The sequence below is a fragment of the Clinocottus analis genome, unplaced genomic scaffold (assembly GCF_023055335.1).
Source record: "Clinocottus analis isolate CAN_PGR_092001 unplaced genomic scaffold, fCliAna1.0.p SCAF_9, whole genome shotgun sequence".
NCBI classification, from domain to species: Eukaryota; Metazoa; Chordata; class Actinopteri; order Perciformes; family Cottidae; genus Clinocottus; species Clinocottus analis.
In genome coordinates this window covers 2082501-2106226 of record NW_027176251.1, presented here as the reverse complement: position 1 = coordinate 2106226, position 23726 = coordinate 2082501, and the positions used below count along the sequence as shown (strand labels likewise).

The 23726-nt window shown below is 45.7% G+C and overlaps 4 protein-coding genes across 6 annotated transcripts in view; 2 read left to right on the top strand and 2 right to left on the bottom strand.

Annotated features, from left to right (window-relative positions):
• Positions 1-4006: 4006 nt before the first annotated feature.
• Positions 4007-6483, top strand: si:dkey-23o4.6 (retinol dehydrogenase 12). Its single transcript, XM_068569465.1, has 7 exons — positions 4007-4275; positions 4537-4671; positions 4856-5047; positions 5129-5290; positions 5369-5488; positions 5712-5916; positions 6188-6483. The coding sequence occupies exons 1-7, from the start codon at positions 4137-4139 to the stop codon at positions 6291-6293; spliced, it is 1059 nt and encodes a 352-aa protein (XP_068425566.1). The 5' UTR covers positions 4007-4136; the 3' UTR covers positions 6294-6483.
• A 1144-nt stretch (positions 6484-7627) lies between these two features.
• Positions 7628-15846, top strand: plekho1b (pleckstrin homology domain containing, family O member 1b). Its single transcript, XM_068569282.1, has 6 exons — positions 7628-7794; positions 8959-9105; positions 11275-11415; positions 12146-12250; positions 13181-13279; positions 13372-15846. The coding sequence occupies exons 1-6, from the start codon at positions 7768-7770 to the stop codon at positions 14002-14004; spliced, it is 1152 nt and encodes a 383-aa protein (XP_068425383.1). The 5' UTR covers positions 7628-7767; the 3' UTR covers positions 14005-15846.
• Positions 15847-16709: 863 nt separating this feature from the next.
• On the bottom strand, positions 16710-20074 carry LOC137780915 (acidic leucine-rich nuclear phosphoprotein 32 family member E-like). 2 transcript variants are annotated; one of them, XM_068569290.1, is made up of 7 exons: positions 19907-20074; positions 18770-18916; positions 18447-18569; positions 18207-18363; positions 17967-18100; positions 17812-17887; positions 16710-17536 (listed from the first exon to the last, which is right to left on the bottom strand). In XM_068569290.1, exons 1-7 carry the CDS (start codon positions 19958-19960, stop codon positions 17472-17474), a joined length of 756 nt encoding a protein of 251 aa, XP_068425391.1. In that variant the 5' UTR covers positions 19961-20074; the 3' UTR covers positions 16710-17471. The 2 variants fall into 2 exon arrangements, with proteins under 2 accessions (XP_068425391.1, XP_068425392.1); XM_068569291.1 differs by having other exon boundaries at positions 18207-18360.
• A 562-nt stretch (positions 20075-20636) lies between these two features.
• LOC137780908 (mothers against decapentaplegic homolog 4-like) overlaps positions 20637-23726 on the bottom strand; it is a 5048-nt gene continuing 1958 nt past the window's right edge. The window contains exons 3-8 of one of the 2 annotated variants that reach the window (XM_068569281.1): positions 23662-23726; positions 23457-23579; positions 22660-22971; positions 22404-22508; positions 22267-22320; positions 20637-21195 (exon numbers count right to left, since the gene is read on the bottom strand). The exon at positions 23662-23726 is cut by the window's right edge and continues 110 nt beyond it. In XM_068569281.1, coding sequence (XP_068425382.1) covers positions 21053-21195; positions 22267-22320; positions 22404-22508; positions 22660-22971; positions 23457-23579; positions 23662-23726 — 802 coding nt within the window. In that variant the 3' untranslated portion in view covers positions 20637-21052. Of the gene's footprint in view, positions 21196-21585; positions 22321-22403; positions 22509-22659; positions 22972-23456; positions 23580-23661 lie in introns of those variants that run through there. The other variant, XM_068569280.1, reaches the window with a different exon arrangement.

Below are 23726 nucleotides of genomic sequence, written 5' to 3'. Positions count from 1 at the left end.
GGTCAGAGGTCGGCAGTGAGGTCACACTGTGGGTGGAGCCAGGAGCTGCAGGACACAGGTGAGTGTTACCACAGCATCTTAACGTTCTACAGGTGAGAGTTTGATGGTGACTCTCAACACTTCCTGTCGCTCCTTTACAATATTATTATACTAATATTTTTCATCAACAATCTCAAAAAGTAACGCTTAATAATAAATATATTATTAGATAAAGGAGCAGAAAACGGAAATACTGATAATAATGTTTCACTAATCAATAACGTCATGTACCACTGCTAAAAATTCTCGTGACGCCATTGGCCGATCCAGAGGGGAGGGCGGGGGAAGCCTCTAGCTTTAGGGAGTTCGCTCCGCCCACCTGGGTCACCTGAAGGTTAACTGGAAAAAGAAAAAGGATCAATAATCAATATATCCCTGAATCAATCAATCGATCAATCAGATGTGTTCAGATATGACGGACCGGGTCCTGGCGTGCCAGAGCGGAATGTCAGCGTGGCGGGCAGCTGCATAGCGGTGAAGGCGGAGCCTCTTGAGGGGGCGGGGTCTGGTCTGGTCTGGACCGCCGGGCCCTGAGGCACCGGGGACACGCCCACGCTGGGTCGAACCAGCTGACCCAACGATGGCGCTGTAAAGGAAGATAACCGATCAATAACAAAGTCAATAACCAGGTAAATAACCTGATCAACAACCAAGTCAATAACCAAGTTAATGTGTGTTATTGATTCGAGGGGAGGGGTCCTACACTGTATCAGCGTAAGGGGCTGGACCGTCTGACCCGGCTGCAGGTTCAGCAGCAGAGGAGCACCACGGTTCATCACCGGGAAACCCTGCAGAGGGACACATGACATCACATGACATCACAGAGACATCACACACAGGACTGGCTCGTTATGTTCCATATTTATTATTGAACACGGGAAAGCGTTTGTTGTTTACGTTCCCCCAATCTAGACAGGAAGTGGGCGGTAGAGCAGCAAAGCCCGCCTCTGGCTTCATTTGATTGGCCCACTTCTTACCTGGCAGATCACCGCGGTACCTGACGCTGAACACCTGATCTGCTGTTGTGTGTGTGTGTATGTGAAAACATCAATAGCTGTAAAATATACATTATATTTAAAAGAGGGTGAAAAATGTATTTAATAAATATAAACTAATTCCAGATTTGAGCATTTGTGACCACAGACCAATGAGAGAACAGAACAGACCAATAAGAGGAGAGAACAGACGAACGAGAGGAGAGAGTAATGCATCTTCGTAGAGGTGTGTTTGTTTTGTGTACCTGTGTGGTGAGGAGGATGGGCGTGGCATGGCGCGTCCCGGGGGCCGCCGGGAGGAGGAATGTACCGCCCGCCGTCTGCGTCAGGAAGAGGGGCGAGGTCTGAGCCACCAGGGGCGGGGCCACAGCTGGTTTGGAGGACGGGGCGAGGCGGGAGACTGGAGGAGGAGGAAGAAGAGGCCTCACAGGGGAGCAGACGATCTGTACGAGAGGAGGAGCTGAGGGACGAAGAAGCAGAATGAAAGCACCGCCCCCAACGAGAGACACACACACACACACACACACACGCACACACACACACACACCTGTCTGAGGTGTGATGAGTGGAGTTCTAGGCGGCGGAGTCTCAGAGGCAGGAAGAGGAGATGGTGAATCCTCCACTAGAGACACAGACAGGAGGAGTTAGAGTGGTGTAGAGACCTGTCACTCAACTGTAGCCCCACCCCTAAAGAGTCAGCTGCTTTATGGTGTGTTTGACTCTAAATTACCATCATTCACTAAACAACATAATGCTGAAGAAGACAACACAAACTCAGAAGAATTACAGAAATGTTTTAAATAATAAAGTTTTGTAAAAGTAAACAGATATTTCTTTATTTTTCATTTACGTCTGTGTGTGTATATGTGTATGTATGTATTTATGTGTGTCTCACATGGCTCCATGAAGTCCACTTCGTCTTCCTCCACGCTGTCGTCCACCTGTTGCCATGGCTCCAGCTCCTCTTCATCACACTCCATGAACAGCTCCGTCTCCATGTTGCTACTGAAACAACAAGAGGCAGTCACACACAATCGGCGACCTCTGACCTATAGACTACTAATACTACTAACGTTACTACTACTAGTACTGCTACTACTGCTACTACTGCTGCTGCTGCTGCTGCTACTACTACTACTGCTGCTGCTACTGCTGCTACTAGTGCTACTGCTAATACTAGTTGTACTGCTACTACTACTACTATATACAGCAGTATGTTATTAGACTTATTTAAATTAATGTAATGTACAACATGGCAGCAGTGTGTTATTAGACATATTTAAATGAATGTAATGTATAACATGGTAGCAGTGTGTTATAAGACATATTTAAATGAATCTAATGTATGACATGGCAGCAGTGTGTTATTAGACATATTTAAATAAATGTAATGTATAACATGGTAGCAGTGTGTTATAAGACATATTTAAATGAATCTAATGTATGACATGGCAGCAGTGTGTTATTAGACATATTTAAATAAATGTAATGTATAACATGGTAGCAGTGTGTTATAAGACATATTTAAATGAATGTAATGTATGACATGGCAGCAGTGTGTTATTAGACATATTTTAATGAATATTATGTACAACAGGGTAGCAGTGGGTTTAGTTCGCGCTGCGGCCGCAGGGGGCGCTGCGCCGCCTCCTCTCCAGGCTTTGTGTTTCCCCGCAGGAGGAGCGTTCGTGTCCCGGCTGCAGGAAACTTTCCCCCCGGGCGGGTACAGAAACAATAAGCAGTCTCGTTGGACCAGAGAGACCTGAACCCGAGTGCCTGGGAGACCAGAACCGGGCCGTTGACCCGGTACAACCCGCTGCCGCACGCTCCATCAGCCGTGGTGCGTTTGAAAACAACTGTCTGCACCGCCCGCCGGCGGCAGCGAGCTGTTACGCAACGAGCGCTCCCTAAATGTACCTGCCGGACCAGTGGAATGGACCTGCATGTTGACCCGGGCCGAGCCGGGCCGGGCCAGGCCAGGCCAGGCTGGTCTTACCTTCTCCTGGAGCTGGAAGGGTTCACACGGTTCTTCTCCAGGCGCGTTCCGATTCAGGAGGCTGGGGCGGGTTTGCCGGCTGCTGTTGGTGTCGGAGCCGCGGATTGGTCCGCAGTGACTGTACGTCACTTCCCGCAACAGGCAGCGCGGCCTCTCATTGGTCGGTGTGGATTCCCTCCAGCTGCAGAAGAGAGCTGCGGGTTTTTAGGCTGGTGGGGTCAAAGAGCTCCACTGGGGCCGGCGGGGTCCCGGTAAACCGGTGAACAACAACAACACAAACAACAGAGAGACAGAGGCGCCAAAAACAACACCACTGCATCGGGGCGGGACGCCATTTTACTTTTGTTGTTTTGGTGGCGGGGCGGAGCTACAGAGTGACGTCAGAAGCTGAAAAACAAACAAAAACAATGTTCCAAATATATAAAAGTGATTTAAAGGATGAAGTAACACACTGATGTATGTTTCTAAACAGCTGCAGATAATAATTATAATTGTTCCGGAAAACACAAAAATGTATTATTTAGTTTAAACTATTTAACTATTTAAATTAGTCAATCTAACAAAGTATTTAACTTAAGCACTCTACTTAAGTACTAATTGAAGAAACTTGTACTCTACTTGAGCATTTCATGTTACTTGTTTACTAAACTAAAGTATTCAGCATGATGAGCTCTAAAAGTGTCCAGCAGGCCTCTGAAGACGCGCCCCTCAACTATCATCATAAACCAACAACATGGCTGCTGTTAAAATAGACGCAGGTGATGAGCGACAGGTAGCCAAGTAAACAGGTAGATAGATACGTAAGAAGGTCGACAGGTAGAGAAGTAGGGTAGATAAACAAGTACATAGGTAGTACTCCAACATTAGTCAGTACTCTGTCAGTACTATCTGATAGTACTCCATCAGTACTCCAAAATGATAAACACAGGAGTCAGTTGTTCCTGGAGAGCTGGCATGTGTTTCAGTGATCCTTCCTGTTCTCTAACTGATCCCAGACCAGTGATCCTTCCTGTTCTCTAACTGATCCCAGAGCAGTTAATAATCTGCTCTAATCTGCTAATCTCCCCTCCCCCGGTCGCCTTCTCCTCAGTCTGTTCTGACCAGCGATGAGAGCTGCAGCTCCTGGAGGGTTCCTGGTGCTTCCCTGGACCACCGGCGGCTCGGACCTGGACCTGGAGCCGGTGGAGGAGGGCTGGGGGGGGCAGCTGCTGAGGACTGGGGCTGTGCTGGGACTCACCCTGATCTGTAAGGGCTTTAGCCATCAACTACTGGTTTACTGCTACAGCTTCACACTCAGTATACAAGTGTACATGTGTATGTATCTGTACAAGAATACATGTGTATATATTTGTACAAGTTTGTATTTGTTCAAGTCTACAAGTGTACACGTGTATTTATCTGTACAAGTGTAGATATATATATCTGTACAAGAATACATGTGTATGTATCTGTACAAATGTGTGTTTATTCTTGTACAAGTCTACATGTATACGTGTGTGTGTCCAGGTGTGACGGTGTTGCGGAGGTGGATTGCAGGTGGAGTGTGTCGCTGCTCGGTTCGTCTGGACGGGAAGACGGTTCTGATCACAGGAGCCAACACCGGCATCGGCAAAGAGACCAGCAGAGACATGGCACGCAGAGGTCTGTTTTACCGACGTGTGGGGACCGTGACTATACAGCAACCACTGACGGTGTGTTTGATTCGTTGCAGGGGCCCGGGTGGTGGTGGGTGTGTTTGATTCGTTGCAGGGGCCTGGGTGGTGTCAGGTGTGTTTGATACGTTGCAGGGGCCCGGGTAGTAATGGGTGTGTTTGATTCGTTGCAGGGGCCCGGGTGGTGATGGCGTGCAGGGACCTGAGCCGGGCCGAGCAGGCGGCCGAGGAGATCCGGCTGTCGACAGGAAACGGGAATGTGGTCATCAGACACCTGGACCTTGGCTCCTCCTACTCTGTCAGACAGTTCGCTAAAGACTTTAATGACGGAGAAGACCGGCTGGACATCCTCATCAACAACGCAGGTGAGCCACCTGTCTGTCTCTCTCTACACCTGTCTGTCTGCTCACCTGTCTGACTCTCTCTCCACACCTGTTTGTCTGCAGGGGTGATGATGTGTCCAAGATGGCTGACAGAAGACGGTTTTGAGACTCAGTTGGCTGTCAATCATCTGGGTCACTTCCTGCTGACCAATCTGCTGCTGCCGAAGCTGAAGAGCTCCGCCCCCAGCCGTGTAATCACTGTGTCGTCCATCGCCCACAAAGGGGGTGCGACATCTGACCTCTGACCTTTGACCTTTAGTATTTCTGATGTTATTCTGACTCAGAGTTTTCTTGTTTCTTCAGGTCGAATTGACTTCGACGACTTGTTCTCCAGCAGGAAGACGTACAGTTCTCTGGAGAGCTACCGGCAGAGCAAGCTGGCCAACGTCCTGTTCTCCAGGGAGCTTGGCCGGAGACTCAGAGGTCAGCAGGGGCCCCACAACACTCAGGGAACCTTGCAACACTTAGGGGCCCCCACAAAACTCAGGACCCCCTATAACACTTAGGGGCCCACAAAACACTTAGGAGCCCCCTCAGCACATTTAGGGGTCCCGTGAAATACGGTGGGGCCCCCACTACACTCAGGGGCCCCTAGATACTTATGATAATGGACTGCCAGTAGCCCCCTGATCCGGTGTCTCCTCAGGCTCGGGCGTGTCGGCGTTCTGTCTCCACCCGGGTGTGATCCGGACTCAGCTGGGCCGCCATGTAGAGGGCTGGTTCCCCATGCTGGGGGCGCTGCTGAGCCTGCCGTCGCTGCTGCTCATGAAGACCCCCACTGAGGGCAGCCAGACCACGCTGTACTGCAGCCTGACGCCGGGCCTAGAGGCGCTGTCAGGACGATACTTCAGGTAGGTGTGTGTGTGTGTGTGTGTGTGTGTGCGTGTGCGTGTGTGTTTTTGTGTGTGTGAGAGACACATCACCACACTGACACGTTTCAACATTTCTCAAAAACACAAATCTTAAAACTTGACATTGTTGAACACATATCTCTGTATACCTTGATTATGGGGACCCGTTGGAGCAGGTCCCCACAAGGAAAATGACACACTCCACATTATAACACCTAAGCCTGAATGTGAACTAAATCCCATAAACAAGTTTTGTTCTTGTCGTCGTCAGCGACTGTGCAGAGAAGGAGGCGGCTCCAGAGGGCCGAGACGACTTTGTGGCCAGCAAGCTGTGGGACGAGAGCGCCCGATTGGTCGGATTAAAGGACACGTGCTGACCTTTGACCTCAAGTCATGTTGCCCCCTTCAGGTGGAGGACAGGACTACGTCTATGAAACACTCACTGCGATTGACAGATAACAGTAGCCAATCAGAGGCCAGGGTGGGAGGAACAACAATATTGTGATGAACAACAATTCACTGAATACATAAATAATGTATCTGCTGTTTTATTATGATCACTTTTCAAATCACCATGAAATTATGAGATTAAAAAAAGAAGAAAGTAAAGACGTCGTTCTAATAAAAGATGTGAAAAAAGGTGAATGATTGATTTTTTTGTTTCCATCAGAACAAACATGTTCCCTTCATGTTCCCTCCTTTGCTTTATGTTCCATAGTTCCCTTCACTTTTAATATATTTAGATTTACTGTTTCTAACCAGTAGAAAACAATCTATTGTTAGGCCCTGTCCTCTAAATGTTATCCCAAAACTAAAAGGGTCTTTCTCTGCAACCACAAGGGCTGTTTGAATAATGTTGGTGTTATAATAAAAGGTACACATGTGAGTTGTTGTTCATTTATCTTCAGTGAGAATAGTAAACATTCTTTTTGTTTTTTAGACCAAATTAATCAATGTTCAAAGTTTTGTTTTTATGGAACAAAATGTGATATTTTTAAGTTTGTGCAACATGAAAACCTCTAATAAAAAAAAGAAGATGATGAAGATGAAGACGATGACAGGACATGATTGTACTTTTCAGAATAAAGAATTTGATTTATGTTACATATAAACATGAAGGGAACTGGTCATGTTGTCGTTGTTGTTGTCATGTTGTTGTCATGTTATGTGTCTGTAGAAGCGTGTCAGCTGTAATCCTGGATCAGCCTCCTCTCAGTCTGACCCACTTTGAGGATCTGAGCTCAGAGTGAAACTGATTCCAGATCAGATCCCAAACGGCTGTGACCCGGATTACACTGATCCAGATGTTAGGATCAGAACCGGATTGTTTAGGACTTGAGGTCTTTACAGTTAAAACCTTCAGCTGGGAATATAAATATATATACGTCTGTATGTGTACATACATTTATATATATATATATATATATATATATATATATATATATATATATATATATATATATATATATATATATATATATATATATATATATTTATTATTTTATTGTCATTAAGTAATATATCTCTCCGGTCGGTAGGAGGCGCTGTTGCTCTGCTGAGGAGCCGCTGGGTCGCTGGGAGGAGGAGGAGGAGGTGGAGGAGGAACCGGACACCGACTCTCCGCGCGGCTCCTGGCCGCTCAGAGCGCAGCGGAGCCCGGCGGCAGCGGCACGGAGCAGCGGGGCAGCGGCAGAGACGCAGCGGGGATCAGCAGCTGAGAGGCGGCGGAGCGTAGGCCAGGTTGCGCTCCTCCTGCGGGACTCCGAGGGCTTCACCCGGGGTCCTCCGCTGCTCTCTGAGGGGACACAGCATAAAGTCTCTTGTTTTCAATAGAAGCGGACAGCCGACAGCATGAAGAAGAACCACAGCGGGAAACGGGTGAGTGCCCCCGGCCCCACGGCTCATGCCTGTCCGCTTCTTGATCCCGTTAAACCGGAGCTCGAGGAACAAAAGCCTCAAGGATTAGTTTTAAACTTTTATTTTGAAGGCGCAACCTACGGCCTTTAGCTGCCTTTGGAGACTACACTTCCGGTTTCCAGAATAAGAGCGCTGTGGACGTCGAAGGTTTTTTATTTATTTATTTTTTATTGGAAAAAAACAACAAAGAGAAACATTAAAGTTAATAAAAAAGAATCAAATAGATTTTATGTTTCAGATCTGATATGAGAGAGAAAGAGGAAACGATCTGCGGTGTGACGTCATCAGTTCTCCGGTTTCAGAAAGAACCAAACACTTAATATATATTATATATATTACATCCGTTATAACGATACGTATAATATGTATTTTTATATATTCATTATACATTATATGTTATATATTAATAATTAATATATCATATATATATATAATATAAATTATATTTATTAAAATATATTATCATATATAATATAATCTATATGATCTATTATGATACATATGATAATGTATATATATATATATATATATATATATATATATATATATATATATATATATATACATATATATATATATATATATAATATAATCTCACTAGAGACTAAATAAAAAAGATATTTCAAATGAAAGGACATCAAACTACATTAATATTTTATTAATATTATTGTTGTTGTTGACAATGAGGTTCTTTGTTGTTGTTCTGAAGGTTTTGTGTTCTGGTCAATCTGTTTGAGGATAAAGACTTTACAGAAAGATGAATCATAATATTTATCAGTACACTCAGCGAGTACTTCTGTGTAGTATTAGTAGTTTTTATGTGTATTTGTACGCTTTAGAGCTTTGAGATGCTGCAGAACCTTTCTTTTATAATTCAAACTGTTAAATTCTTAAAGTACTTGTATTATTCATCGTATTTAGTCATTGTATTCCTGTAGTATATTTATATTATATAATAATTATTCAGTTGATATTTATTAGTTCCACCAAAGTTATTGATATTTGTTTAGGTTCTTCTCTTCAGGAACAAAGTTCTGCTGCGTTTTAAAGCTGAGAAGAAGAAGAAGCTGCGATGAGTGTTAAGGTATGACATAGTTCTCTGACAGCTTCCTGCTTCCTGTTCAGGGGGCGTCGGACTCGGCAACGCAGAATGTTCCGCCCGATAAGGTCGGCTGGATCCGGAAGTTCTGCGGGAAAGGGATCTTCAGAGAGATCTGGAAGAACCGCTTTGTGGTTCTGAGGGGAGATCAGCTGTTTGTCTGCGAAAAAGAGGTGAGTCAGAGGGGGCGTGGCCTATAGAGGGGGCGGGGCCTACAGGGGGATGACTCATTGATCATACAGGGCGTTGCCTACGCTTATTGATCAGAGGTGGCGTGGCCTACAGGTGACGACACGTATTGATCAGAGGGGCATGGTCTACATAGGGGGCGTGGCCTACAGGTGACCAACTCATTGATATAGATTGCTGATTTGACCTGATCATGATGTTATTTAAAGAATCTAGAGACAATAGTACTTGTGTACCGTTAGTTGTAATCCTTTTTCCCGAGTACATCAGAGTACTAGTGAGTACTCTGTGAAGTATTTATTACGTCCTGTGTACGGTTCTGCTTCTGAATAGAAACAGAACGTTTTCCCTTAACTTTCTACAGCGACGTTCTGCAGGAGTCGAGTTTCAGTCTGAGCTGCAGAAACAAAGAGCTCCGATTTCACTGCAGCTCCACATAGAGTGGAACGTCCTCAGAGAACCTTTATCTGCTGTTGAACGTCCTTAGACAACCTTTACCTGCTGCAGAATGTCCTCAGAGAACCGTTATCTGCTGAAGAACGTCCTGTTAGAACCTTTATTTGCTGCAGAACATCCTATTATAACCTTTATCTGCTGCAGAACGTCCTCAGAAAACTTTTATCTGATGCAGAACATCCTGTTAGAACCTTTATCTGCTGCGGAACGTCTCATTAGAACATTTATATGCTGCAGAACGTCCTGGTAGAACCTTCATCTGCTGCAGAACATCAGAAACATGTTGAACCGTTTTAACTTAAGAATGTTTTCAGATATTTAATCAATCTGCGAACAACTTGAGTCATCTAATATTTGTGCTAAGCTAGGCTAACAGTCACCTCCTGCTAGCAGTTTCTATGCTAAGCTAGGCTTTAATGAAGCGCTCTAAGATTTCAGGACGTTCCCCTGAGGAACACGACAGGTCACTGAGGTATTGATTCTTCAGGGTTTTTATCTCAGAGCTCCACGTCTACAGGAAACTGAGAGTTCCTTGTTTCTAAAGGCCTCTCTGATGCCAGCGGTCACATGACCAGCGGTCACATGACACATTGGCTTCATGAAATCAGTCTCATGACCATTTTAGGTCATCTGTCCATCTCTGTGGACACGATTCAGACTTCTGCTTCTGTGCTTCATGAAGCTGACAGCAGTTTCACTTCCTGTCTCAGGAATAGACAAACACACATAGACACACATAGACACACAGACACACACCACATCTGCTTTAGATTTAATAAAACTTCCTCTGAGATTTGACAGTTTGCTGATGATTTCTTCTTCTTCTTCTTCTTCTTCTTCTTCGTCTTCTTCTTCTTCTTCTTCTTCTTCTTCTTCTTCAGACATAGTGAGACATACCTGCTGTAACAGCAACAAAGAATATGTGTGTGTGTACGTGCACATGTGTGTGTCTGTGTGTGTGTGTTTGTGTTCAGAGAAAGTAAAGGTTCCTGTTCCATAAGACAGATTCACTTCTTGAACGTCCAGTTGTTAACTCATGAAAGGTGTGTATGTGTGTGTGTGTGTGTGTGTGTGTGTGTGTGTGTGTGTGTGTGTGTGTGTGTGTTTTGTGGGCGTGGCTTCTCTCCCGGGATGTCTCAGTTTAGAGCTGCTTAATAATGGATGCTGTTTCCATGGAGATTAATGAGCTAAAGGTTACCTGCATGAACCACAAACGTGCTGCTGGGAGCAACACCTGTGTGTGTGTGTGTGTGCTACACATGAAGCATCAGCAGTTCAGCATGTAAACAAACATTAACTATCAATCTTCTCTACCTGCCCAGGTATTCTGTTCTCTACCTGTTCTCTGTTTTCTACCTGTTCAGGTAACAACTGCCTGTAAACAAGTCTTCTTCTTCTTCTTCTTCTTTTTCTTCTTCTTCTTCTTCTTCTTCTTCTTCTTCTTCTTCTTCTTCTTCTTCTTCTTCTTCTTCTTCGTTGTTGTTGTTGTCTTCTTCTTCTTCATTTGACTGTGTTTACATGTTATTTAGCAGTTCAACTCTTCTTCTCTTCTGTAGCGGTGCAGCCTGCTTGCTTCATATATCTTAGCATGTGCGTCCTCAAGTGAAGGAGTTGGGGCTAGCTTAGAATCTACCTGTGTGTCCTCAGGTAAAGGAGTTGGGGCTAGCTTAGCTTAGCATGTAACTGTGTGTGCTCAGGTGAAGGAGTTGGGGCGGGCCGATGAGGTTCTGGACCTGTGGGACTATGAGCGCTGTGAGGAGATCCGCAAGAACAAGAGCCGGAGCAAGAAGAACCACAGCAAGTTCAGACTGCAGCGCTGCAGCTCGCCAGGGAACACGGTACACCTGTTTGTCTGTCACCTGTCTGTCACCTGTCTGTGAGGACATATCAGAAGTTAAACATTAAATGTGAGTCGACTGATGTTTGACTCGTGTGTTATTCAGTTTGAGATCAGGAGATGGTTAAACGTAGAGGCCTCCATGGTTTCATAGAGTGATGTGAGTGCCTCCTCATCGCCCCACGCACACACACACACACACACACACACCTACACACACACACGATATCTGCAGGCCATCCCACAAAATGCCCTGGGGCAGGATCTGGTGTCCTGCAGACAGGTAGCAGCTTCTATTACACACACACACACACACACACACACACACACACACACACACACACACACACACACACACACACACACACACACACGGCCATCTGATGATGTGTGTCCCATTAAGTCTGTAGAAGCCTGTGTGTGTGTGGGTGTGTGGGTGTGTGTTCTGCTCTGTGATAGGTCAGACAGTGTGTGATGTTCCTCTGGGTATTTACGGTCCGGCAGAAATCAGAACCAGCTTCATGAATATTAAAAGATTAAAGAGAAAGACTATTTCAGTTGCCTCCACAGAGCTCTCAACATGGCGACACCTAAGCCGGCAGCTAAAAGCTCTTTAAAGAAGACTTGAAACTAGAGATTGAGAGAAACTCATATAGACTTCTATACAACCAGAGGAGTCGCCCCCTGGTGGTAATGATCAATACATAAAGAACCATTTACGTGTTTTGCAGGTTGCTAACATAGTGTTCTTGGCCGTCAGTCCGGAGGAGAAAGAGTCCTGGATCAACATCCTGAACGCTGCCATCACACGAGCCAAAAACAGGATCCTGGATGAGGTTTGTTGTTGACGCTGTAACATCGTAACATAATATGTGGAACCTGTCACAGAGATGTAGATTTACACTGATGGAAGAAACAAGAGAATAAATACAAACAACTACCGTTTATAATTGTTAGCGACACATTTAGAAGTTTTTCATGAAAACAATCAATGTTGTGTTGTTCGTTGACGTTTTAAAACGGTTGAGATGTAACGCGACACTCTTTAAATAAACAATTGAGTCGGTGAAGTTGACCTGTTGACCAACGTGGCTTAAAGCTGTGAGTTTAAGTATTTAAATGATCGCATATATATATATATATATATATATATATATATATATATATATATGAGACAACCCTGTGTGACTTTAGTCGTCTTTATTTCTGTCCTCAGCAACAGGAAGTGTGTCAGAGTGGCAACGTTTACCTTTTCCACAAGACAATAGTGTGATCAATACTCTGATCAATACTCTGATCAATATTTGCTCTCTCTCTCAGAAACTACTTCAGACTGAACGAAGCCTCTCATGAACCACTTTCGTGTTACGTTGTTGTGAAAGTTAAACTACGATAAAACAATGAAATAGAACGATAACATGTAAAAATCTTTAAATTCATCCTTCATATTGATCTCAATATATTCATATTGATTATTCTACGGTCAACAATCAATATGAACTTCATGATAATGCGTTCAAGAAAAATACATAAATGATCCTCTGAGTGTAAAAACTGTAAAGAAACTGTCAGTTTGGTGACAGCACCATCTGCTGGACATCACACGAACTGCAACTTAGAGTTCAGAGGTTCCTCTGGGGTCGATCCTGGGCCCTTTAAAGGGACAGGACAGTACGCCCCAAAATCAAACGTTACTTCACCTGTCGCTCAGTAGAAGGTGTGTTGTTGTTTACAGGTAACAGTAGAAGGTGTGTTGTTGTTTACAGGTGATAGTAGAGGACTCTCAGCTGTCTCACCTGACTCGAGACCGAGTGAAGATCCCTCACAACCGCCGGCTGCCCACCAGAGGTCACCTGCTGGCTGTGGTCAGTCTGATCCTAGTTTATCAGCAGCAGCAGCAGCATCGTCCTCTTCCTCTTACTGATTTGTTCTGATCTTCCTCCTCTCGCTCCGTTAGGCCTCCTCTTCCTCAGACGGGATGCTGACTCTGGACCTGATCCAGGAGGAGGATGCTCCGGCTCCTCGGGGAGCCGATGGCCGCGACAGGTTCAGGGTCGACTCGGACAAGACGCCGTCCCACCTCAGCCCAGACTGTCCCAGGTCCAAAACCGACGGCGCTCTGTCTGCCAGGACCACCGAGTCTTCTGGGAAATCCCAGAGCCTTCCCCGGGAGGTGGCGGTGGTCTGGGAGCAGACGGGCCAAACCCAGTCGGGGAGACGCCTCTCGCCGGCCGAGAAAAACCGCTGTGCCTCCATGGACAAGATTCTGGATCACTCGGAGACGAAAGCTGCTCAGAACCAGGCGTCCGTCAGCCGGCTGCAGGAGCTCATCAGCCAGAACCTGGAGAAGACCGAGAGGCTGCTGACGGAGGTGCGTGGGGAGGCGGGGGAGGTCAGGGAGCAGGGCAAGGTGAAGGAGGCGACCGAATCCGAGCGACTACTGAAGGAGGCGACGGCGACGTGGAACCAGGCCCAGAAGGTGCTGGAGGAGGTGAAGGGGCTGAGGGCCTTGTGCCGACAACTGGACTCCTCCTACTCGCCCTGCAACAACAGCACCAAACTGAACCCGGACCGAAAGAGCCTTATGTGAGCTGCACGGGACGGACTCCCTCTGGTACAAAATGGTCCACAACTGGTCCACAACCGGTCAACAACTGGTCCTGTCAAGACCAGAAGCTGAACTTCTGCTTGTTGGACTTCAGGTGAAGCTGCTGAGAACTGAATAAACCACTTTTAAATTATTAGGAAGAATTTAGGTTTTGATTTTCTGGTGTCGGGAGGGACGAAGACCGACGAAGCTCAGTGATGAAGAGCTCAGTGAGGAAGAGCTCAATCAACATCTTCCTCACAGAAACAGTTTGTAGCTCAAATTCGATTTGTCACGTACACACTTTACGGGACTTTGTGATTGCACAAACACTTGAGTTACTTTAAAGAAAGAAAATGTGCCAAGATGAAGAGTTAAGAGACAAAACCTTCCCCTTGAACTTTTGTAGCTTGAACTTCTGTCAGAGGATCAGAGGACTCGTTCCTGGAGTCTATGAACAGGAGTCTCATTTGTTTGACTAGAACTAGAAAACACCTGAAATGTACTTGATTAGACCAATAAGACCCAACAAGACCAACAAGACCAACAAACCGAACAAGACCAACAAGACCGACTAACCAAATTAGACCCAACAAGACCCAATATGACCAAGACCAACAAGACTTCTTAACTTGACCCAAGAAGACCCAGACCAACAAAACTCAACAAGACTAGACCCAACACGACTCAACAAGAGCAGATCTCATAGTCTTTTGATTGTTGATCTCTTCAGATCACGAGCTCACAAAGGTAACGATGAGAGAGAAACTAAATCGGAAACTGAACAAAATTAAAACTAAAGCCAGCAAGCTAACGTTGATTAGCCGTCACTGGATAGCTAATGCTGAAGTAGCATCCTAGCTACTAGCTATCCAGTATCTTCGAACTAGCCAACAAACAGGATAAAGAAACTTTTGAAGTTTTTATCTCTTTCAAACAAAAAATAATTAATACTATTAATTCAAATATAGATAATCTCCATTTACACAATCATAAATATGTAAATATCGTTTTTATACAGTTTTTTAAATAAAATGATAAAGATGTCGGCAAAACAGGAAAATCTTAAGATGTTTTATTTGGTAATTTCTCATAATTTTAACTGTTTTGCGTTTAATTTTAATCATGAAACCACATGCATCTCCTTCAAGTCCTGAAGAATGTGACATATGTCACATGACACGGGTTATATGACACGGGTCACATGACATATGACAGCAGTCACACGACGTGTTCAACACGTTCATTCGTATAATAACGCTATTCATTTGTTTCAAAGACTTTTCTGCTGATGAATAATTTATATCCGATGCTGTTTCATTGAGTCAAAACAGAGTTTAACTAGAAACTATTTTTGTAAGAAACATTTAGACTTTTGTATTTTGGGTTTTCTGTTTGTGAACAAAAAAATGAATTAAAATCTGGTTTCACAGATTCATCAACACGGTCAGAATGTTTGGTGTTTGTAATAAAAGAAATGAAGAATAAAGTTTACACTTCTTTACACTTAAACAATATTTAAAAAGTTAAATGAGGAAGAAAAATGTGACGCAGCTCTGAATGTAAACAGATTGTTTTATTTTATTATCGTTGTTCTAGCTCAAAATCAGGTGATCAAGTTTAAATTTGTAAAATTGGAATCAACGCCTGATTGTTGTTGTTTGTTCAGACAAACACGATTCTGACGTTAACATTCAGACAGAGAAATGAACTTTGACTTTTTACCCGTTTAACATTTTTATTTAATTTCCAAATGTCCTGTTTGAGCTTCTGTACTGAAGGTTTCACCTGTAGGTCTTCCTGTCTTGAGTCTGTGGAGCCAGAGAGCATCATGGGAGATGTAGTCCAGCTAAGGGAAGCTGCTGAAATAAAAACCTGCAAACTGAACCTGGATCAATCAATGTGTGTGTGCGTGTATGTGTGTGTGTATGTGTGTCTAGCTGCACCGTGGAGGAAGTGGCATCAACAATGAGTGCTGGCGGAGAGCCAAGCGGGGTAAAAAATAACTCAAAAAGCAGAAAAACAGTTGACTTAACTGATGCTGCCCATAATGCTAGCAGATATTAACCCTAGCTAGTCGGCCTTTAGCATGTTGTTTAACACACTACTCTAGCATGGAGGAAAAACGGGTGAACTCTGATTGGATGAGCTTTATGTAACCAGCTGTGAGTCGCGCCGTGCTGCTGGCCTGATGGATAACTTTGTGATTGTGTTCGGGCTCAGCTGGCTCATATTAATGTGAACGCTTCACGTGACTAAGACGCAAGGAAAGAACGCAAGTGAAGGAAACGGGGATGCAACTTCGAGACTCGAGATGCACACGGTGACCGGTGGGACTTCTTTCAGCGGCGGATGCATCAGGTTCAGCGTCGCCTCGTCACGCAAAACGAGATGCAAAACCACTCAACTCGTTTCCCTGGCAACGGAGCAGCTCGGTGTACACACAGGTGTGAAGGGGCGGGGCTTAAATAGCTGCTGCAGCGAATCAGAGCTTGTGATTTAGTTTGCTGAATCAGAACTGCTCCTTTAAACAAATCACGCTTACTCTTACACGGTTTACTGCTTCTGTGTGTTGCTGTGTGTTACTGTGTCAGTAGAGGTCTCGTATATTTGGCGCCATCGTGTGGTGGAAACACAAACTCAAATCAGAGTTAAACTTTATTAAATGAACACAATCAGATGTATGACGTCATCACACTGAAGATCAATAAAGTTTTTACTCAGATTTCATTTTTTATTAAAAAACACATGAAGAAAATAAAAAAATTAATAAAAAGATTTAAGATTCACACAGAAAACCTCCAGAGACCGGAGACAATCCTCCCAGAATGCAGTGCTGCCGAGGCTCATGATCACGTTGTCCAAACAGCAACAGAGTGAACCTGGTTCTGAACAAAACTCGAAGGTTCTGGTTCAAACTCTGAGGTTCTCGTCCTGTCCAGACTTTGAGGTTCTGGACCAGACAGGTCGACCGTGTTTGTTATTAAAGACAAGAACAGGAAGTAGAACTTCTGATCAGATCAATAATCAAACAGAGGAAAAGATCGAACACACAAGTACAACGATACAAGTACAACAGTACTTCATAAACGTACTCATGCAGTTTGTGTATTTGTACACCGTTGGTTCTTCTATGTGGAACAAAACTTTATATTTTGTCAAATAAACATAGAACTCTGCATGTAATACTGAAGTACAAGTACCTCCAACAGTACTTCAGTCAAAGTACTGTTGGTCAGAGCGGTTGTCAATAAAGTTTTCAGATTTTGTAATAAAAATGTCCAATTTTTTCAAAGCAGGCTCAGAACCACAGGATCGACCAGAACCTCTCTGTCTGCTTCCTGTCTGTCCACCTGCTTCCTGTTTGTCCGCCTGCTTCCTGTCTGTCTGTTTGCTTCCTGCTTACTGTCTGTCCGTCTGCTTCCTGTCCGTCTTTGGGGTCAGAGGTCACTGGGGGCGGGGTCATCTAGCTATTCATCATCATCATCGTCACCATCATCCTCAGCTTCCCTCTTCCTCTTCTCTCCCTGAACATCTGAGGAGAGGATTTTCAAATAAAGCAACTCTTCCTGTTTAATACATCAGATTTTTAGAATAAAGTGGAAAGTTTTAAACATCTTAAAGAAGATAATAATACAAAACAACAATCATCTCATTCAATAATAATATTCAGAAAAGAACCTTTAATACAAAATGCTTCAAATTAAATATAAAAACAGAAATGACTATTATTATTGTATGAACATTGCTGCACATTCAAGAGTCAAACCTTTCAAAATAAAACCACACGGTATGACTTAAAACCCTTACCTCCATCTTCCTCCTCCTCCTCCTCTTCCTCCTCTTCGTCCTCTTCTTCTACATAATCTCCATCGTCTTCCTCGTCCTGAGAGGAAGAGCATCAGAGCGGTGAGCAGCGCCACCCGGTGGTTGCAGAGAGGAACAGCAACAAGAGGCTCACTCACCTGGATCCCCTCCTTCATCAGGTACGACAAGCCGACCTCATCTTCTTCTCCTTCAGAGCTGTCATCTTCATCAACGTCGTCATTATCATCATCATCATCGTCATCTTCAGGTGGACCGGCTTCTTCGTCGTCGTCTGAAAGAAAATGTTCATCACTTCATTTACATTATGGTGTGTTCAGGTTCACTGTGGTTACCTCTACGGTGCGTTCAAGTTTACTATGGTTGCTCTACGGCCTCACCAGGCTCTCCCTCTGAGTCCTGCTCCTCGGGGTCCTGCTGGGCGCCGTCTAGGCGGCTGAGCGCCGGCAGCAGCGTGAAGATGGCGTCCCGGTAGCCAGGCAGAGCGGACACCTCGCAGCCCCGTAGGTCCAGACTCCTCAGGTTCTTTAGGTTCTGCTGCGGAACCGGAGAGAACAGTTCAGCGGTGAGGCGTTCAGGCTCCACTCGGAGCAAATAAATGATTGTGTGTGTGTGTGTACCAGGGTCTGGATACTGCTCAGCTCTTTGATCTTGTTGTCTTTCAGGTTCAAAGTCTTCAGGTTCGGACATTTCTCGTTCAGGGAGTCCAGACCTCCTGAGAGCAAGTTACCTCCTGCTGAGAGCTGAGAGAGAGACAGAGAGACAGAGAGAGAGAGAGAGAGAGAGAGCATGTTACCTCCAGCTGAGAGAAAGACATAGAGACAACAGAGACAGAGAGAGAATTTTACCTCCTGCTGAGAGCTGAGACAGAGACACACAGAGAGAGCATGATACCTCCTACTGAGACAGACAGCGCAGTGCATTGTGGGAGCCGGAAGTGTACCGTGTGTAGTTTGGGCAGTGAGGGCATGTTGCTGAGCGACGAGAGGCCAACGCCCACCAGGCTGAGCTCCTGCAGTGAGGAGAAATCAGAGAGCGCCTCCAGCTGGCCAACTGCACACAGGCTGTGATCCAGCACCAGCTGCTGCACCTGAATACAACAACAACATGAGATCCAGCTGCTGCACCTGAACACAACAACAACACGTTATCCAGCACCAGCTGCTGAACACAACACAACACCATCGTCATCCACCAGCAGAAACACCCAGGCTTCAACTGGTGGCCGACAGAGGCTGCTCCTACAAACAACAACAACAAAAAACAACCCTAAACCATCAACAAAAGAGACTCCATTTATTTTATTTCACATTCATAAATATGAGATATAAATATAAAAACTTCATATTTGTAAAACAGAGAAACGCGTCCTGGTTTTAGATCACAACATCGCGGAGCGACTCATCTCGTCTTACAAACACTCTTTGAAGAACAGTTGGTAGATGCGTGTGCGCGCGCGCATCTACCAAGCAATGAGCGTCTGTTGGGCGGGCACGACTGCTTCCGGTTACGGACCACCGGTTTAAAAAGGATGTGTTCAACTAAAGGATGCAACCGTGTGCCAGACTACCTTTAAAAAACATACATTTTTAGCACGTTGCTTTTCAGGAGCCCCCAGTTTCTACATCGCCACCTCCCGGGGGTCTCGACCCCTCCGCTTAGAGGGAGCCCTGCTGCGGGGTTCAGTGAGAGCCGAATCCCGCAGCAGGGCCTGAAGAACCGTAAACATGTTGAAACCGGGCAGTTGCGTCAAAGCGCTCCGGCGGGACCTGGTAGACGTACAAGATGCACTTTAAAGAACGGAGTCTGGCTGGAGGCGCCGTCAGACCGCGAGCATCGTAGATGAAGTATTGGGCGCTATAGGTTAAAGGGGAAGCTCGGCCGCGCGTGGATCGAGGCGGGTTCAGCCTGAGCACCGGAGCACCGACCCGACCAACCTCCTGCACCGGACAGAGGGGGAGTTGCCTCCCTGTCTCCAGCCACGGACAAGTTGTTGTTCGTCTAGTTCAAAATGTCGGCGCGTCCCGCTGCTCATCCGCCACCGGGCAGCTGAAAGCAACGTGCCCGGTACACTGCTCACCTCCGCCGGGTTCCGGTCCCGCAGCTCCAGGCTGATCCTCTTCTTCATGTCCATGGCGCAAACAAAGGAAACACAAACTAAAAGTCTTCCTGCTGGAGCCGTCAGAAGGGAACTAAACCTCCATGTTCTCTCGCGCCCGACCTCCACGGCAAGACCACGCCCCCTGCGTTAAATGAATATTCATGTCGTTTTTACACGCTGCTCTCCCATTGGTTCGATGCGGGACCCCTCTTAAGCCCCTCCCCCAGCAGCTACATATGCAATTTTCTTTTCTGTGATTGGTTTGAACGCCAAGGCGTTACTTCACGGGAGCCAATGAGAAGGCGAATAGCAAACGTTTAAACTTCTCACACGCCCACTCTTTGTCCTCATTGGCGCTATATTTCCCTGATGCCTTCAAGTTCACTTCTTTTTGCGTTCATAAACAACAAAGAGCTTTGTGTTTAAATGTTTATATTATCTTTACATAGTGTGAACGTTTAACTTGTTATTCTAGTGGTTTACCACACTGGACTCATGTTGTTATGTTATGTTTTACAACAAGGCGTATTAAAGAAATAACCTTTTTATAATATCAAGGTACAAAGTGGGCTAAATTAAAACAAAAAGGATAAAAAATAGAAAACAAACAACAAATGTTATATAATAAAATAAAAACAAGGAAAATACAGACACAAGTGAGTTTTGTTTTAATATATAAGACAACTTTAATTTTGAATACACAGCAGATGTTACAGGTATAGACGCTTTCAGCATAAAAGCTTTTCAAATATAAAATATAATTGATAAAAAACTTAAAAGATAAGACAGAAAAAAAGACAAATAAATAATCTGACAGAGGAAACGGGATGTGATGTCATCAAGAGCAGGAAATTCATCTTTGGTAAATAATTATTACAAATAAATAGCCAATAAAGAAACAGAAACAGACCGGTGACATCACTCAGTGGAAAATGGAACAGTTGATTCTGGTTTAATTAAAAAACATAGTCATCAGATGGTATGAAATGTTGAATGAAGAAGAGCACGCTTAGTTAAAGCTGTAAGAAGCAGAGCACTGGAAGTCCTCAAGCTGCTGCACTGGACGCTGCTCACCGGTTGGCTGATTGTCTGAAGCAGAGCTTATGTGGGCGGAGCTTATGAACCTCAGACAGGTACGTCGTCCATCACAGGAGGTTCGTTGCTTTGTCTTTCGTCGGATTGGCCGTCTTGTGGGTTAAGCCCCGCCCACCTGCAGACGCACATCTGCGTCAGAGGGCGTGTTCCCGCGGAGGCAGAGCGTGCAGCACCTGACAGCCACACAGAGACAAGAGTGAGACGGAAAGAGTGAGACAGTTAAATGGAGACAGAGTGAGATGGGGAAGAGTGAGACGGCCACACAGAGACAGAGTGAGACCGGAAAGAGTCAGTGCGGTTACATGCATTCAAATTACTGGCTTAGTCGGACTAAAATCGAATTATCCCGTTCATGTAAACACCTTTGTTTGAATAATTGCGGGTCTGACTACGATCCAATTAACACCCCTGGATAACTCGATCCGACTCGATCGATAATTAGGACATCCCGGCATGTAAACGGTGAATCAGATCGGAACTGGACTATGCGTCTTTGCGCATGCTCAAGATCCCGCCGCCCCCTCCCTACCTGCCTCCCCGGTCATGACCTGGAAGTCGAAAAAGACGATAAGTTGTCACGGCTGGCAGAAACAAACAAACGTAAAAGTCGGGTTACAAGACGATACTACCTTCGGTGGGTGTCCCCGCTAGCTCCCTGCTGTAGCCAGCTAGCTACTAGTTCCCTGTTTGCTCTCCGCTCGCTCCCCCACAACCGCCGAAGGTAGCGGGGTTCTCTCCATTATGAAGATTGAAGCGGTCAAGCGGAGATTGCTGTATCCCCACTAGATGTAATGAAAACAGCGCCACCTATCGTATCGGATATGACATGCTTTCAGCCAATAATTCGATTTATTCACTGCCATGTATATTAGGATAATAGCAGTTGCCCCGAAAGAGAGCATAGTCCGACTAAAGCAAGATTTGAATTAATGCCATCATTTAAACGCACTGTGTAAGACAGCCAAAGAGAGTGAGACAGAAAATAGTAAGACAGTCAAACAGAGACAGAGTGAGACAGTCAGAGACAGGGTGAGACAGGAAAGAGTGAGACAGTCAAACACAGTGAGATGGGAAAGAGTGAGACAGTCAAACAGAGACTAAGTGAAACAGGAACGAGTGAGGCAGCCAAACAGAGACAGAGTGAGACGGGAAAGAGTGAGACAGCCAAACAGAGACAGCGTGAGAAGGGGGAAAGAGTGAGACACGGAGACAGAGAGGACATGTCCTCCAGGTGAGGACAGTACCTGGGTGATTGCACGGCGGCTGTGGGTACGGGTTAGTACTGTGGTGCTGAGACCCTGCAGGAACAAACACACTGAGTACAACAGTAAAGTACTACTACTACTACTGCAGTACTCTGATATTGTTCATGACGTCATACAGAAGTGAGTGTTGGGGGCATGGTGATGTAATGGCGGCTGCTGGTGGCTCCGCCCTCTCGGTCCTGCAGGGCTGTAGAGGGCGGGGCTAGTACCTGGCCAGGTGGCTGCAGAGACACACAGATGAAGGTCAGAGTCTGTTACAGAGTGGCCCTCGTACAGGTGTGTGTGTGCAGGTACAGTACAGGTATGTGTGTGCAGGTACAGTATAGGTGTGTGTGTACAGGTACAGTACAGATGTGTGTGCAGGTACATTACCAGCTCTGGGGGCGCTGCTGTAGTCGGACTGTTGTGGAGTGGCGGAGCCCATGTAGTTCTGAGGAGAGGGGGCGTGACCCCTGTGGTTCTGAGGGGGGGCGGGGCCTATGTGGTTCTGAGGGAGGGCAGGGCCCATGTGGTTCAGAGGGGAGGCGGGGCCCCTGTGGTCCTGAGGGGGGGCGGGGCCCATGTGGTTTTGAGCAGAGGGAGCGAGGCCTATGTGGTTCTGTGGAAGTTTAGTCTGGAGGAGGCCGCCGCAGACCCGCCCACTGCTCCCACAGCCAACAGGGGCAGCCATCATGGAGCTGCTGCCTGCGAGACAGAAGGCAGGGCGTCACACACATGTTCAGGTGTACTGGTTCTGATTCTTTAAAAAAACAATTTTCATGATCAACATTCCAATGAAATCTTGTTTGTTTATCTGTTGTTTTTTGTCTTATTGCTTAAAGAAACAAAATAAAGATCAATAAAAGTGTAATTTTTTTGTGTGAACTTTATCTTTCAATATGTCTATCGCCAACAACATAGCATTAGCTTGGTTAGCTAGCTAGCTTAGCTTGGTTAGCTAGCTAGCTTAGCTTGGTCAGCTGTGTAAAGTGACTTTTAGTATTATGAAAAGCGCTATATAAATTAAATGCATTATTGTTATTATCATTAGCTAACTAGCTTAGTTTGGTTAGCTAGTTAGCTTAGCTATGTTCCACCACAGACAGATACGCCTCTGGTGTCGACCTGTCAACCACAATGTAGCCCCGCCATACAGCATCAATTGTTGAATAACGGACGGACAGTCTGACCTGGAGGAGAGAGGGGCATGCTGGGATACATGCTGGGTGGGCGGGGCTGGCCGAAGGGGTCCGGGTGGGGGGGCGGGTCCACCTGCAGGCCGTCCTGCACAAACTCCTCCGGAGCCGGAGCGCCTGAATAGGAGAACGCGCTGACCATGAACAATGAACAGCAGAGGCGGGCCGTCCTCATGAATATGAATAAGCGGGAGTGTACCTGCGGTGGGGCACGCCACCCGGTCGTAGTGGTACGGGTTCACACACACGCTGTCCTGCTTCAGG

Excerpts from the sequence above, each read along its gene's own strand:
- si:dkey-23o4.6 (XM_068569465.1), top strand. The coding sequence starts at position 4,137 with ATGAGAGCTGCAGCTCCTGGAGGGTTCCTGGTGCTTCCCTGGACCACC. Across the intron at positions 5,291-5,368 it reads GTCCATCGCCCACAAAGGGG|GTCGAATTGACTTCGACGAC; the intron begins GTGCGACATCTG and ends TTGTTTCTTCAG. Across the intron at positions 5,489-5,711 it reads GCTTGGCCGGAGACTCAGAG|GCTCGGGCGTGTCGGCGTTC; the intron begins GTCAGCAGGGGC and ends GTGTCTCCTCAG.
- plekho1b (XM_068569282.1), top strand. The coding sequence starts at position 7,768 with ATGAAGAAGAACCACAGCGGGAAACGG. Across the intron at positions 7,795-8,958 it reads AGAACCACAGCGGGAAACGG|GGGGCGTCGGACTCGGCAAC; the intron begins GTGAGTGCCCCC and ends CTTCCTGTTCAG. Across the intron at positions 11,416-12,145 it reads GCAGCTCGCCAGGGAACACG|GTTGCTAACATAGTGTTCTT; the intron begins GTACACCTGTTT and ends CGTGTTTTGCAG.
- LOC137780915 (XM_068569290.1), bottom strand. The coding sequence starts at position 19,960 with ATGGACATGAAGAAGAGGATCAGCCTGGAGCTGCGGGACCGGAACCCG. Across the intron at positions 18,101-18,206 it reads GGACTCAGAGGGAGAGCCTG|ACGACGACGAAGAAGCCGGT; the intron begins GTGAGGCCGTAG and ends ATTTTCTTTCAG. Across the intron at positions 17,537-17,811 it reads GGAGGAGGAGGAAGATGGAG|ATGTTCAGGGAGAGAAGAGG; the intron begins GTAAGGGTTTTA and ends TCCTCTCCTCAG.